This window comes from Drosophila takahashii, chromosome 2R (genome assembly GCF_030179915.1).
Source record: "Drosophila takahashii strain IR98-3 E-12201 chromosome 2R, DtakHiC1v2, whole genome shotgun sequence".
Taxonomy (NCBI): Eukaryota; Metazoa; Arthropoda; class Insecta; order Diptera; family Drosophilidae; genus Drosophila; species Drosophila takahashii.
Genome location: NC_091679.1, coordinates 25,309,452 through 25,322,731, shown reverse-complemented (window position 1 = coordinate 25,322,731; position 13,280 = coordinate 25,309,452). Strand labels below are relative to the sequence as shown.

General features: G+C 39.2%; 3 protein-coding genes and 2 non-coding genes across 8 annotated transcripts in view; 2 read left to right on the top strand and 3 right to left on the bottom strand.

Moving 5' to 3' along the window:
- Positions 1 to 322: 322 nt before the first annotated feature.
- LOC108055554 (F-box/LRR-repeat protein 20) lies at positions 323 to 11,190 on the bottom strand. 3 transcript variants are annotated; one of them, XM_017138933.3, is made up of 9 exons: positions 10,476 to 11,190; positions 3,869 to 3,985; positions 3,708 to 3,791; positions 3,212 to 3,306; positions 2,976 to 3,153; positions 2,728 to 2,916; positions 2,374 to 2,667; positions 2,105 to 2,317; positions 323 to 2,044 (listed from the first exon to the last, which is right to left on the bottom strand). In XM_017138933.3, exons 1-9 carry the CDS (start codon positions 10,509 to 10,511, stop codon positions 1,937 to 1,939), a joined length of 1,314 nt encoding a protein of 437 aa, XP_016994422.1. In that variant the 5' UTR covers positions 10,512 to 11,190; the 3' UTR covers positions 323 to 1,936. The 3 variants fall into 3 exon arrangements, with proteins under 3 accessions (XP_016994422.1, XP_016994423.1, XP_016994421.2); XM_017138934.3 differs by lacking the exon at positions 10,476 to 11,190 and adding an exon at positions 7,434 to 7,577; XM_017138932.3 differs by lacking the exon at positions 10,476 to 11,190 and adding an exon at positions 4,427 to 5,176.
- Positions 11,191 to 11,446: 256 nt separating this feature from the next.
- Positions 11,447 to 11,923, top strand: LOC108055555 (small integral membrane protein 12-A). The gene is made up of 2 exons (XM_017138935.3): positions 11,447 to 11,678; positions 11,734 to 11,923. The coding sequence occupies exons 1-2, from the start codon at positions 11,549 to 11,551 to the stop codon at positions 11,868 to 11,870; spliced, it is 267 nt and encodes an 88-aa protein (XP_016994424.1). The 5' UTR covers positions 11,447 to 11,548; the 3' UTR covers positions 11,871 to 11,923.
- A 29-nt stretch (positions 11,924 to 11,952) lies between these two features.
- Positions 11,953 to 12,025, bottom strand: TRNAR-UCU (transfer RNA arginine (anticodon UCU)). Its single transcript has one exon. It is a non-coding gene; the product is annotated as a tRNA-Arg (tRNA).
- Positions 12,026 to 12,233: 208 nt separating this feature from the next.
- Positions 12,234 to 12,306, top strand: TRNAM-CAU (transfer RNA methionine (anticodon CAU)). Its single transcript has one exon. It is a non-coding gene; the product is annotated as a tRNA-Met (tRNA).
- A 19-nt stretch (positions 12,307 to 12,325) lies between these two features.
- The window catches only part of Roc2 (Regulator of cullins 2), a 28,111-nt gene continuing 27,156 nt past the window's right edge, over positions 12,326 to 13,280 (bottom strand). Inside the window, exon 2 of one of the 2 annotated variants that reach the window (XM_017138919.3) lies at positions 12,326 to 12,579. In XM_017138919.3, coding sequence (XP_016994408.1) covers positions 12,398 to 12,579 — 182 coding nt within the window. In that variant the 3' untranslated portion in view covers positions 12,326 to 12,397. The remainder of the gene's footprint in view (positions 12,580 to 13,280) is intronic. The other variant, XM_017138918.3, reaches the window with a different exon arrangement.

Below are 13,280 nucleotides of genomic sequence, written 5' to 3'. Positions count from 1 at the left end.
TTGAAATAAAAGACGACAGGACCTGAAAAATATATTTTGGAAAAAGAGCCGATGAGAGTATGTTTTTAATATTACACCAAGAACGCACTCTAAAATAAAACACATTGGCACTTTGATATTTAAAATATTATTTATGTTAAACGTTTCTCAGTTTAAAATGTCATATTTTTTGTTTTGCCATATTAATTTTTGTTAATTTTCAAGTGTTTTCATTTCTGTTATTATTTTTTGTTTGCAAAACTACACACGTACATATTGTAAATATATTAGTCTGCATTGTAAAGCCTTTATGTAATACATATATATAGAGGTGTATATAATATTTAATTCTCCTTTTAGATGTAAATTTTATTGAACCAAAAGTTATTTTTTGTGTGGTACGGAACTCGATTGCGCTTAACGGCAATTTTCCATATATTTTTGTTCAACTTTAACTCTAATTAATACATATCAGTTGTGATTTTTAGTTGATTTCTCGTTAAACAGTTTTAAAACAAAGTTGAAACACACTACAAGAGACAGACAGATCCGTTAAAATACGCAACTTACAACTCTTGTTTTTATCTTTTTGCATTTTTTTCTCATTTTGTGTAAATATGATTTTGACTTCTTTTTGGTTTTATTTTGCTCTAGGAAAATATATGGTAGGTATATGTTTGTATGACACCATTTGCTTAGCTTAACTTTTAGCAGAATAAAATGAATCAGGAAAATATCTCATCTGGTATCGTTTTGCGTTTTATTGTGCTTATCTGTGTATGTCGAGGGGGGGTTAAGAGTGGGGACAAAGGGTTAAGGGGGCAGTCGAGGCCTGTTATTGTCACGCCATCGTTTATCCTATTCCCCAGCTCACAACTTGGGCTTGGTTCGATCTCTCGAGGATTGAATATAGTTCTGCTGGAGAGGGAAACCTTTCAGTTGTGAAAATCCTATATTATCTACTTAGTTGCGGCGGCCCAAGCTGCGAGCCCAACGATAACTCTTCTGCCCCGTTTACATATTTCTCATTGGATAATACTTTACAAAATATACTGTATAAATATCTGTGTGAGTCCAGGGGGTGTATATAGATTTATTGAATTATTTATGTGGGTACTGTTTTGTGTCTCAGGGAAGATGAGTCGTTTGTTCGTTGTGTAATATACATGGCTATACATAGATAATGCTAATTGCTGAACAGTTTTTAGCTGGCACTAGACTTGAGTGGATTATAAATGAAATAAATCGTACCTCGCTTAGTGTGTTTTCTTTTTTGAACGCTTTGTGGTTCTATCGACATGTTTCGGAATTTGGTAAACTCCATATTTTTTTGTTTTGGGGGGACCAGTGAGAGATAAAATCGGAGCATGCTCCAGATGGATTTATAATTTAGTCATAATTTAGCAAACATTTAATACAGGCATGCGTGTATGAGAGTTAAAACTAATCGCACATAATTGCAGTTTCTAGGCTAGACACAGAACATTCAGCGGAACCACCTGAAGCTGCCGTGAATTGGGTTGCACGTCGACATACATGCATAAATATATATATATATACAGGTCCATATAAGCTAGCAATTCATCGGGCTGCAGTTAATAACAAACATAGAGCGTGGGAAGCTAATACAGATTACACAAATGAGGGTCTAGTTAACGTAGCATATTAAATAAAATAATCACAATTTGATGCTGGTTTCTGCGAGTTTTTGAAACTCGCTTTAAACTAAAACTAGGGATTAGGTTTCGGTTTCGTTCAGGCCGCCGCTGCTGCTTCCTTTGCTGTTTCTGCTAGGCTATGTGGTCATCGCCGCATCGAGCAGGCCCAGCAAGTACATGCAGATCATCGAGACGAGTGTCAGGAGGGTCGTCATGGCGAACATGACGATGCACACGGGCCAGCATCAGTCCGTGGCTGTCTTTCGCATTATCTTCCTGGCGAAGCCGATGGCCGTATCTCAGAGAATCTCACAGCAGCGGCAATAGCGTGGTCGGTGGCCGCTGGTCACAGCAGGCGGCGTTCCGGGCGCAAAGTAGGCGTGCACCTTGATATTTGGTAGATGGTTCTGCAAAGGCAAAAGTATTATTTACCTGTGGCAACTATAATCTAATCTATCGCTTCTCACCTTCAGCTTGCGTATGGCGGTGCGGGTGATGAGCTGACAGTCGAATAACTCAATGCGCTGCAGGTTGTGGCAGGACACCAAATGCTCTAGCGTTCGATCCGTGATCAGGGGGCAGTTGTCGAGCTCTAGCACGGACAGAATTTCAGCAGCACAGCTGCCAGTGGTTAAGTGTCGGATGCCATCGTCCGTAATCAGCTCGCAATGCGAAAGGGTCTGATAAAAAGCCAAGATGTTAAATGAGATTCAAATATTATAGAGATCACTGCTACCAATTTCTCCAAGCTGGGACAGCCGGTGGCCAGATGGGCCAGCGTGAGGTCCGTGATCTGGCTGCACTCCTCCAAATCCATACGCTCCAGATACTTGCAGTTTCGCCCCAGCGCCTGAAAGCCGATGTCCGTGAAGTTGCGACACCCGGACACCTCCAGGGTGTTCAGCAGGTGATTGTGCTGCGAGAGGGACAACAGCGTGAGATCGGTGAGGTCCGCGCACTTGGACACGCACAGTTTCTGCAGCTTGTGGCAATTGGCGGCCAGTTGGCGGATCGATGAATCGCTTATGGTCTGCCAAAAACAAGAGGCAATTGTAAAACATAATAATAATAATGAGTATAGTACACTCACCTCACAGCTGTGTAGATTTAGCACCATTAAATCGGGACAGTATTTGGCCAGGCACATTATGGCATTGTCGTTTATCTGTTTACAACCTTTACTGCTGAACTTGCGCAGCTTGACGCAGCCGCGGGCCAGCGCCTCCACGCCGTTCTCGGAGATCAGGTGGCACCAGGACACGTTGATCTCCATGAGGTTCTGCGGGAACAACCCGATAAAGTATGCTTATTTCGTATGGGTTAGTCAAGTAAACCTACTGGACAGCCGTCGGATAGATACTTCAAGCTGTTGTCTGTTATGTTGGAGCACGAGTCCAAATTAATGGCCGTTAATTTGGAGCAATACCTGCTGATGGACTGGGTGGATATATCGGTTATCTTCTTGCACTCCGACAGATCCAAGTGTTCGATATTGTGGCAGTGATTCGCTAGAGTTCTGAAATGTATGGTTATGTATTTGGGGCTTTAACGACCTGTTGGGGCAAAATACTCACCTTACGGACTGATCTCCCACCGATTGGCAGCCACGCAGCGAAAGTGACTTGAGGAAACCGCGACATCGCTGCGATATATTCTCAATCACCGGACCCTAAGAACATTTTATACATTTTACATTAATTTAGAATATTATTAAAGTAAAAACTCGTATCCCAAAACTATTACGTAAAATTAATCCTGTAATTATTCTAAATTATTACAGAATATTACTAAAGTAAAAACTCTTATCCCATAAAAATTACATAAGATTAATAGTGAAAATATTAAATTTAACTAATTATAATTAACTAAAATTTTTACAATTTTTATCGCAATCGTAATCTATCGTTAAGAAAAAATGTTGTATATTACTTATGTATGTATGTACAGATAAGTCCATGATTTTTTGGGATACCCCTTAGCCAGAAAATAACTCTTATACTAAAATACATAGAATTCCAATTGTGGATGCTGCGCGTGGCTTTCGTTATCCATTAGATGTCCCAAGCTCACCTCGATATCGCGTTGAAAGTCGAATAGATTGATTTTCTGCCAGCTGGAACCGTCGAGGGCCAACACGTTCCAATATTTGCATACCTGTGGCATGAAAAATTCATTAGTCGAGGAAAAACAGGGCACCCAAATGGGCGTTTAACTTGCGCTAGTTCATTTACCTGTGCACAGCGGCATAGTGAGACGACATCCAGGTAGGAGAAGACGCGCAGCAGTACCTCCTTTGGCAGTTGTTTGATTAACTCATCGTCCAGTTCGGTGGCGCCTAGGAATGTTTGCTGCAACGGACACAACATGGCGGATGAGCGATGGAATTTAAAGTGAAAATATATTTCTAAGGTCGTGAAGTTCGCAATTGGAGATGTGAGATGGCTAAACAAAATCAACTGACTGATTCCTCAAGTGGTCCCAAAAATTAAAACATTCATGAAAACCAATAGATTGAATTGAATTCCGGAACAAAACAAATTAATTAATGGAGGAATCATAAGACGAGAGAGAAAGCGAGAGGGAGGAGATAGCGAAATATAGAGACAGATCGATTTGGGTGTTGGGTTCTGAGAGGGTTTCTTGAGCTGTATGTACAAAATGCTGGAGCAAGATGATATTATACGACCGCTGAAGTGGGTAAAATGTCTTCGAACGATTGGTAGCGATGGGCAATTTTCAAATGGTATTTGTTCTGGGTTGTATCTTCTTGGTTTTTTAATATTTCTTACGGACTGATCCTCCTGCTGATCTTGAGTACTGGTGTCCGCAGTCCTTTGCTGATCAGCTGGGCCAACCTCTGGCGCTATCGAGGAGCTCAATGAGCAACTATCGCTGCTGCTCTCCATACTTTTGGGCTTCGTGTTATGCACAGTTGGTAAGGGATTAATCACAGGCGTAGCACTGCCGAAAGTGGCCGAACGCCAAATGGTGCTGCAAAAGCCGCTGATGATATTTGTGTTGTGATTGTTGTTGTTGTTGGTATGGCTGTTGCCGTTGGGAGGGCTCTGTCTTGTTGTTGTGTTGTTGCTGCTGGCGCTGGCATTACCATTTAGCTGTAAGCTCGGACTGTGATTGTTGTTGTTGCTGCTGCTGCTGTGATCTGTGGCGCCACTGACGGCGGTACTGTGCGTTTGGCTGCTGCTGCCGCTGGCTCCGCTGTTGCTGCTGAAACTGGCGCTTCCGCTGATGCTACTGCTGCCGCTGGGCGGGCACAGTAGCTCGATGCTGCCGCCTGGGCCACCACTACTGTTGTTGCCGCTGCCACCGTTGCTTCTGCTGCCGCTGCTGCTGTCGCCGCCGACGTCGACGACGACGCCCGTCTCGCCGGTGCTGGCAAACATTCCCGGTTCTTATCTGCGACCGCTGCCTCTGCCGATTCAATTAACTCTTCAGCACTCTCTTTTATTTTTTTTTTATTATTCCAGCTGGCGCCGTGTGAACGCTCGATTAAATTATTCACAAATTGAGTCTCCAATACGTTGCTCCCGGCGTCTCTTATTTTTGGATCAGCTTGTTTTCGGCTTTTTATTATTTTTAAGTCACTTACTGCAACAGGAACTGGTTGAAATGCCCAAAAACAAAATAAAAACGTAGAAAATAGAACAGTGGAATTTATTACGAGACCCAAAACCGCAAAAAACAAACAGAGTTTCGGACATCAAGGTTGCTGGGGGCGTGCTTTAATTGAAATGCGCACCCAACTTTAAGCTCTTTGGGGAGAACCCCTCGCCACCCATCCACCGCCCCCTTGTGGCATTCAACTTAAATGAAAAGTCATCAAAGTCAATTTAAAAAAGGCAATCGATCGAACGTGTGACGAATTTGAGCGAAGCGCGAACAAGAAATAAGTGTGTATAAATAATAATGACAATAACGCAAGATTGAACTGATAACTGAAAGAAATACCTAGAAATCTGAGGAGGTATATGTCATAGTTTACACGTTTTATTCCAACATTTCCGTTAAAAAATTGGATACTTGTACATTGCGTAATATACCAGTTAGAAAAGTCCAAATTCCAGATTGTTTTTAACATGTTGGGAATTTTGAACAAACAAACAGATTGAGCTGATAACTGAAAGAAATACCTATAAATCTGTGGAGGTATTTTGCATACTTTAGGAATATTTTATCGGAATATTTCAGATACTTTTGGGATATTTCTACTTTGCGTAACATACGAGCTTAAAAAGAACAAATTCCATATTATTCTTAACATTTTTGGAAATTCAAACAAAAAGTTAAACCATCATAAATTAATAATATCCATATGAGAGATTAGATTAAACAAAAATGTTATAAGACCTGGAGTCCCCCAGAGCAGGGTATACACATATTTAACCTAACAATACGAATTCCTCTTTCTTTGTCAGAAGTACTGCAAATGGCACAACAATTACAGAAACACTATGAACACAATACATGTCAGTTATAAAATTGCTGTTTCCACAATTGTAAAAAGGCATTCATTCATATGTATGAGATTCAAATAAAGCGATTGAAGGTCCAATAAATTATTGATTGCAACAGATCTTGGGCTAGAATGGGAGTTGAAATAAATATATAGGAATATTCATGTGTTCATATTCAATTAGTCCATCAAAAGATGACAAACTGTTATCAATTTATGTGAAAAACACTTAAAGTGGCCTGAATTCAATCAGGGTGAACAATGGGATTTGAGATTCAGTGGTTATTATATATTTTGTATGCAAAGGTTTTTTAGAAAATGACTAAATATAATTTAACATTTAAAATTGAATTTTTTTTAAATCACTTATTTTAGTTCTTCAACTGTTTTTCACAATTCATATTTCTTATTCACTTTTTAAAATATTTTTACTATTATTTCGAGCGCAGCTCTATATCGCGTCCAAGGCGCCATATCTTTCGCACGTACTTATGCAAATTCAAGTGCAGCTGAGACTCCAAATAGTTTCAACTCAATTCGCTTTAAGTGATGGAAGCGACAAGTGCAAGGCATTTCGCTTGATTGCAGCGTTTTGCATAGTTTATTATTTATTTGATCATGCAACACATGGCGAATACGTAACAAAACTAAAACAGCTGACAAGAAGAAAGAGGAAAACAGGGTGGGCGAAAAGTGGGCGGTTGGTGCGTGTGGAAAAAAGTAAACAAATTAAAAATTCCCAGTCGGGCATTTACTTTCCATGTGACCTCCTCAAGCGAAAAAAGGGGAATAAAATGCATATAAAATCGAGATACATATGTTTGTGTTTGTATCGTATGGCAGAATGATATATGTATAGGCAGCCCACATGACAACAAATCTGGGCTGCATTTTATATAAGCCATGGCCGGGTCAGCTGGCCCACAAAAAGTTGAGAGTTGATAGCACTGACAGACAAGCGAGCTTCCGTTTTATATATTCCGAAGTATATAGTATACAGGCTATATACATGCATGTAAGCAAGGTCAGCGCATAGGGAAAACTGGGTCAGCATCCAAATTGGGTTGCACTCAATGATAAATATAGACTTCATAAGGGGTAAGCACAAAAAAGCATTTCCCACACAGGGGGTATTTGAGAAACTCCAATAAAAACTCTTTAAGACGATAAACAATATACACACGAAGCACAAAAAACAGCTGATGACACACAAGTAGGAAAAAGCAGGCGGAAAAGCCCAAAAACAACTGGAAAACTAATTTGCACGGCACAAAACACACTTTCAGTTACTTAGACAGCCAGTTTTCAGATTCAATTCACCCTACCATTTGTTTATATTTTCAGTTGGACTGGCGTGAAATGGATTTTCATTCGATTTTCCCTCAGCTGCGAGGAAAAACCATGTAAATGCAGAAACGCGAGACACGGAAAACGAAGGAGAGCTGCAATTGTTCGCGAGACAACATCGGTGACAACAGAGCGCAGAATGAGAACTGAGTGGAGAATCGAGAACGCAACGCTGCCGAGGCTCAGAAAACAGCTGTCCCACCAGCACTCTCCCTGTTTTTCTCTCGGGAAAATGCAACGCGGAGGCGGGGCAATGCACTCACACAAAGGTCGACAACGAAAACCCAGCTAAAAAGTCTCAATGAGAGCGGGTCTTCAAGCGAAAGAGAGAGTGACACTTTCCTGACAAAACTAAAGAACTTTGGATGCCCTGCTCAAATACTTGAACCCTTTATAAAGGGTCAGGCTAAATCCACGCTTTTGTTTGAAAAACAAAGACACAAAACAAGCTTTGAAAATCAATACAAAACAGTTTTACAATATTTTAAAATAGAAGTTTTTTAAAGATTTTCTTTTCTGATTTTGAATAATTTTGTTTAAACATGAAAAAAGGTATTTAAGCAACTAAAAAATAAATAAAATTTTGCACATTTTAATTATTTTGAAAAAATTGATCAGAAGAGATACATATTTAGCACGTGGCCAAGTTATTCATGCTCTTCAAAATTTTTAAAAATTTGCTTTAAAAACGTTTTTAAATGAAAAATAAATTTATTTTTTTTTAATATGATTTTTTTATTCATCATTACCTAAGACAATTTTTTTTAACTTACTGGATAGTAATATACAAGTGTTTCTTTTCTTGAGAGAACGAAATTGTATGCCCTTTAATATAGGGTATCGGTATTCCCTATGATTCTGTATAATTCATTTTCTTTGTATTGCTCCCCCTTTCAATTGGTAAATCTGCAAGGGTTGCAATGCTGCCAGACTTTGGTATAAAGCCCGTCAGCTGTTTATCGGGCAATCTGTTTACTTTCGTTTGTTATTGGTTTTTGGGTTGGGTTCTAGATAAGTAAAGTACTCTAAATACCGAATACCAAGAATGGACAGTCAGTAAGCCCCAAAACAAATAAGCAATTCGGTGCGATTAAGGCATGGGAGAACGCAATTAAAATGAGTCTTCGTTTCCATTTCCTCGTTCTTCTATTCCAGCAATTAAAATAAGTCGACAGAAAGAGGGGACTATTGAGTTAAATAGCTTAGCTTATGGTATGTATTCCTTTTATCTTTTTGATTATATTTCTTTTACTTTTTAACCTAAGGGTCTCAATACCAAGCTAAATGTATTTACATTTAGCAACATTTCTGCCAGTGTCTAACAAATTGCTAAATTCCGCTCATGAGCTTCTTTTCTGTTTGCTTATTTACTTTGCATTGTGTCCACATTGCACTTGGCGAAGAATTTCCAATTTGTCAGAAGTCCTCACTTTGCAACCGGTCATTATCCGAGTTTCGTGGGTTGATGGGGTGTTTGTGGGGGCTTCAGGGGGCTAAGGCTTGGGGGTGGGTTGTCAGCGAGTTTATTGCACTTTTGTCGCAAGACAAACATATAATTTTTGAGGGAGGGCGAGACATTAGCCACTTACACTTTTACAAGCTGGGCAAACTCCCTGTCGTTCCGACAAAGGCGATGACTCCTGTGCTTCCTCTCCTTATTTCTTATTCCTGACTTCAAACGAAGGACAAAGAACTCGCTTTGCCATAAAAATAAACGAGATGCAGTCTATTTTAGTGGTGGGGTTTTGCGGGAGCCGGAGAAATTGAAGTGGCTGACTAACTGTCTGGACGGGCAAACAAACAAAAGAGCAACAGCACCTCTTGAGCTTCAAAAAAATGAGGGAAGGAAGACCCCAGGCTAACGAACAAATCAAAATGTGTTCTTGAACTTCCATGCTTAAAATCTGAATTATATAGATAACGGTAGGAATTACATATATGAAATAAGTATAGTCATTTTGGTTAACTAGGTATTTATAAATCTGTTAGCTTGTTTCTATTTATTATACCCGTTACTCGTAGAGTAAAAGGGTATATTAGATTCGTGCAAAAGTATGTAACAGGTAGAAAGAAGCGTTTCCGACCCTATAAACTATATATATTCTTGATCGGGATCACTAGCCGAGTCGATCTAGCCAAGTTTGTTTCAAAAGGGTGCCACGCCCCCTCTAGCACCCACAATCGCTTATATACGATTTTAAAAATTTCAATATTTTGGAAAAGTAAAAATTCAAGTTTTATTGTGTTTATCAATACCTATCGAAATGTAGAAGAAATTTTTTAAATCGGACCATTCGTTAAAAAGTTACGGCGGATCAAAGTTTTTCTCCATCTCTTTCGCACTCCCTTTAGCTGAGTAACGGGTATCTGATAGTCGGGGCACCCGACTATAGCGTTCTCTCTTGTTTTAATTAGAATTGTCCAGTTTAATCAATATATAAGACTCAAATAAATATTTAACTTAATTGGGAGTATTTGGCCCGACTTTTTTCAAAAATATTTATAAAATGGGTACACTTTCCAATTTACTATGTTATTTATAAAAATAAAATAACTTTTTATTTGTGAGAACCGTTTCAATCAATACTTATAGACATTTTAGGAATAATCATGGTACGATCTACATACATATACCAGAAATGCTCATTTCCTGATTACTTATCTATCACTTGAAAACCCCTTGAAATTTCAACGAAGAAAAAAAAACAAAACAATAAGGAAACTGCATCTTAAAGAGGTAATAAAGGGTTGTTATTAACCGAATTTTGGAAGTGACCAAAAGATCATTTTAAAAACTAGAACAATTAAAAAACAACTGCACTTTAAGAAAATTATTTTAGAAATTAGTTGACAAGTATCACCATCACCACAGAGCTTTTAAGAATAAGGAACACTTTGGAAATAATTTTTTTCTTTTTCAAAGATATTTAACCAATCTCTAAACGACCTCGAGAAGTAAAGGATCGACAACCAAACCATCTTTTAAAACATCTTGAGATCTTAGCATCACATTAACTTACATCGAATCGATGATGGTTGCGTCCCGAATTGGTCATTTTACGCGTGGATATATCCAGAGATCGAGATCCGAATCCAGAAATGCAGTTGCTCCCCCGCAGTTTTTGCTTTCCCTTTCTCTCGCTCCCACGCTCTGCGATATTCTTTGTTGTCCCGCTCTCTTTGTGCCAGCCAACGCGTTCGTGTGCGTGTGTGTGTGCGAGCAGGAAATTCTGCGTCGTCTGCTCCGCTATTGTTGTTCTTCTTCCTCTTACTCTTCGCTGTCCACCGTTTGTTTTTGCTGCTGCTGCTGGTAGTTCTTTGTTCTGATTGCGTTGTAATTGTTGATTGCACTTAGTCGCCGTTGTTTTTGCTGTTGCTGCTGTTGTTATTGCGAAGAGAGTAATGGTATCGGTGTTTTCTGGTATAGGTGTTTATATTTTTTTGCCTACATCACAAGAGATCTCCGTTAACTGCATTTGGTGCAGCTACCCCGATATTGGCATTATAAAAACAAAATAAAACGGAAAATCAACGACTCGCTTCGTAATGCGTAAATACGTTTTTCCCGTTCTTGCATCTTTTTCGCCGTTCCCTTTGTGCAAGTATCCGCCTGCCCGCTCGCCGCGTTTTTCAAGTTTTGCCTGATTTTATTCCGTTTTTATGTAATTTGCATTGCAATATTGCACTACCGATGAAAAGAGAGACAAAAACACAAAAAAACAGTGTATGACCGTTCAGCGCAAGCGAGGAAATCACATAGAGTTTTGAGCAATCAGCCGTTAGTGTTACCGAATTTTAGGTTCAGGGATGGAATATTACAAAAACTGTTTTACCAGTTTTAAAAAGTTATCCTTACTTCCATTCAAAAATAGCCTACGTTTGCTCGGATTCATGGCATATTTTTACCGACTCTTTATTGAATGAGTACCAAATTTCCAATTAGAATGATTTTGTGGACTGGTTCCCGAACTATTTCCAGCGATCTGGCAGCCCAGTCAGCTGTCCGTCTGATTTTATAATTCAACACGCCGCTTATTTCGTGTTTTCCTTGGTAAATTGCTTAAAATTTAGTAAAGCAAGAACTAAAACCAAGATGTGGCCCATTGTAATGGCTCTGCTGAGGCGTAACGCCATCTACATAACTTTGCCCATTGCCGGCGTCGTGGGCTTTATTGGCTATAATCTGGAGAGTATGATTTCCGACAAATACACCCCTTACAGCCGTGAGATATTGTTATTATAAAAGTAATACTCTAGTTAACTTAAATGCATCAACAGCATCCATACAAGAGTTACGCGCCAAACGTTTGACAGAAGAAAGTTTGAACACAAATGCCACCAATGTGGAGAAATTACGACTGAGCAGTCCTGTGCTCGAGCGCAACCTTTCCCCCTCTCTGCAGCCCAAGGCCTAAACCATGAGTTGTTATCTAAATTAGAAAGTTGTTATCAATAAAAAAAAAGATACGCCAAAAAACTTACTTGAACTTGACGTTTCATCCCTTGCGGGGATCGAACCCGCGACCTTTGGATTAGAAGTCCAACGCGCTATCCTCTGCGCCAAAGGGACAGGTGGTGGACGGCTTTCCAATGACTCATACGAGCCAAGGGGAGTTTCTCCTGTTGCAAAATGGATAAAAAGCTTTCTCTCATCTTTAATTATTCGATAAGTACATAAAACGATCCATATTTAATGAATTTAAGAGTTTAGAACAGTTTTTGTTCTCGATCTAGAACGTTTGGGGGTTCAAGTGAGCGTTAGCCGAACGTCTGACATAGCCTCGGTGGCGCAGTTGGCAGCGCGTAAGTCTCATAATCTTAAGGTCGTGAGTTCGAGCCTCACCCGGGGCATGTACAATTTTTTGTATTTTATTTTTTTTTTAATCTTTTTATTTATTATTCGTTTTTAAATACAGCATAAAGTAATTTCAGGTGGAGAGATTTATTTTCCCATGCGCTGGATGGACCACTCCTGCTGGCATAAGGGGCATCGGTTGTTCTGTTTGACCCACAAGGACATGCAGCAGTGGTGAAAGGAGTGGTTGCACTCGCCCCAAACCACCACACAATCCTGTCGACCCATTACATCCCGTTTGTTGTCCGCTTGGCAACGAAGGCAGGAATCTGGAAAAATAAAAATGTGAAACCGGTTAGCATAACCTATAAAACAGATAACAAAAATTATATATATAATATTTAAATAATTAATTGGCATAGAAGAATAAAACTTTAGACAAATTTGGTGCTCAAATTTGTATTTTACTTATTTTTTTAATATAATTACACAAGTTTAAAAAAGCTTATTTTAAAGGATTTAAAAAGATTCCATATTCCATGCTAAAGATAACTACGCCCACCATGTTGGATAACCCAAAAATATACAATTAAATTTTCCTCAAAGTCTTCAAAGGTTAAGAGAACAACAACGACTTAATGTAAATTCTGAATCATTTCTATTTTTCTGATGAATCATCAGGTGAAAACTAATATTTCCCTCTTGGTAGGTATTATGGAAATCGACTTAATTGAATCAATGAGATGGGGTTCAAAGGTCAAGTGACTTGAAAGACACTTTAAAAATAGAACTATACAAAAGTGCAATAAGTGATCCGCAAGTGCACTTGACAAAACGCGTCACTGACGACTTTGAGTTACAATTAGCTTAAAATGGCAACGGTTTCGAATCTCTGCGGCAGTGACGTAAATGAATCTTTGACACCAGCGCGATTTCCTGTGAATTGATTTTGTCCAAAAGCTATTGAAAATGTCCTCCGATTGCAGTTATTCGATATGAATGTTCTTGACCAGCGGAAATGCCTTCATTC

Excerpts from the sequence above, each read along its gene's own strand:
- LOC108055554 (XM_017138932.3), bottom strand. The coding sequence starts at position 5,038 with ATGTTTGCCAGCACCGGCGAGACGGGCGTCGTCGTCGACGTCGGCGGC. Across the intron at positions 3,307-3,707 it reads ACTTTCAACGCGATATCGAG|GGTCCGGTGATTGAGAATAT; the intron begins GTGAGCTTGGGA and ends AAATGTTCTTAG. Across the intron at positions 2,668-2,727 it reads TAAATCTACACAGCTGTGAG|ACCATAAGCGATTCATCGAT; the intron begins GTGAGTGTACTA and ends TGTTTTTGGCAG.
- LOC108055555 (XM_017138935.3), top strand. The coding sequence starts at position 11,549 with ATGTGGCCCATTGTAATGGCTCTGCTGAGGCGTAACGCCATCTACATA. Across the intron at positions 11,679-11,733 it reads CAAATACACCCCTTACAGCC|CATCCATACAAGAGTTACGC; the intron begins GTGAGATATTGT and ends ATGCATCAACAG.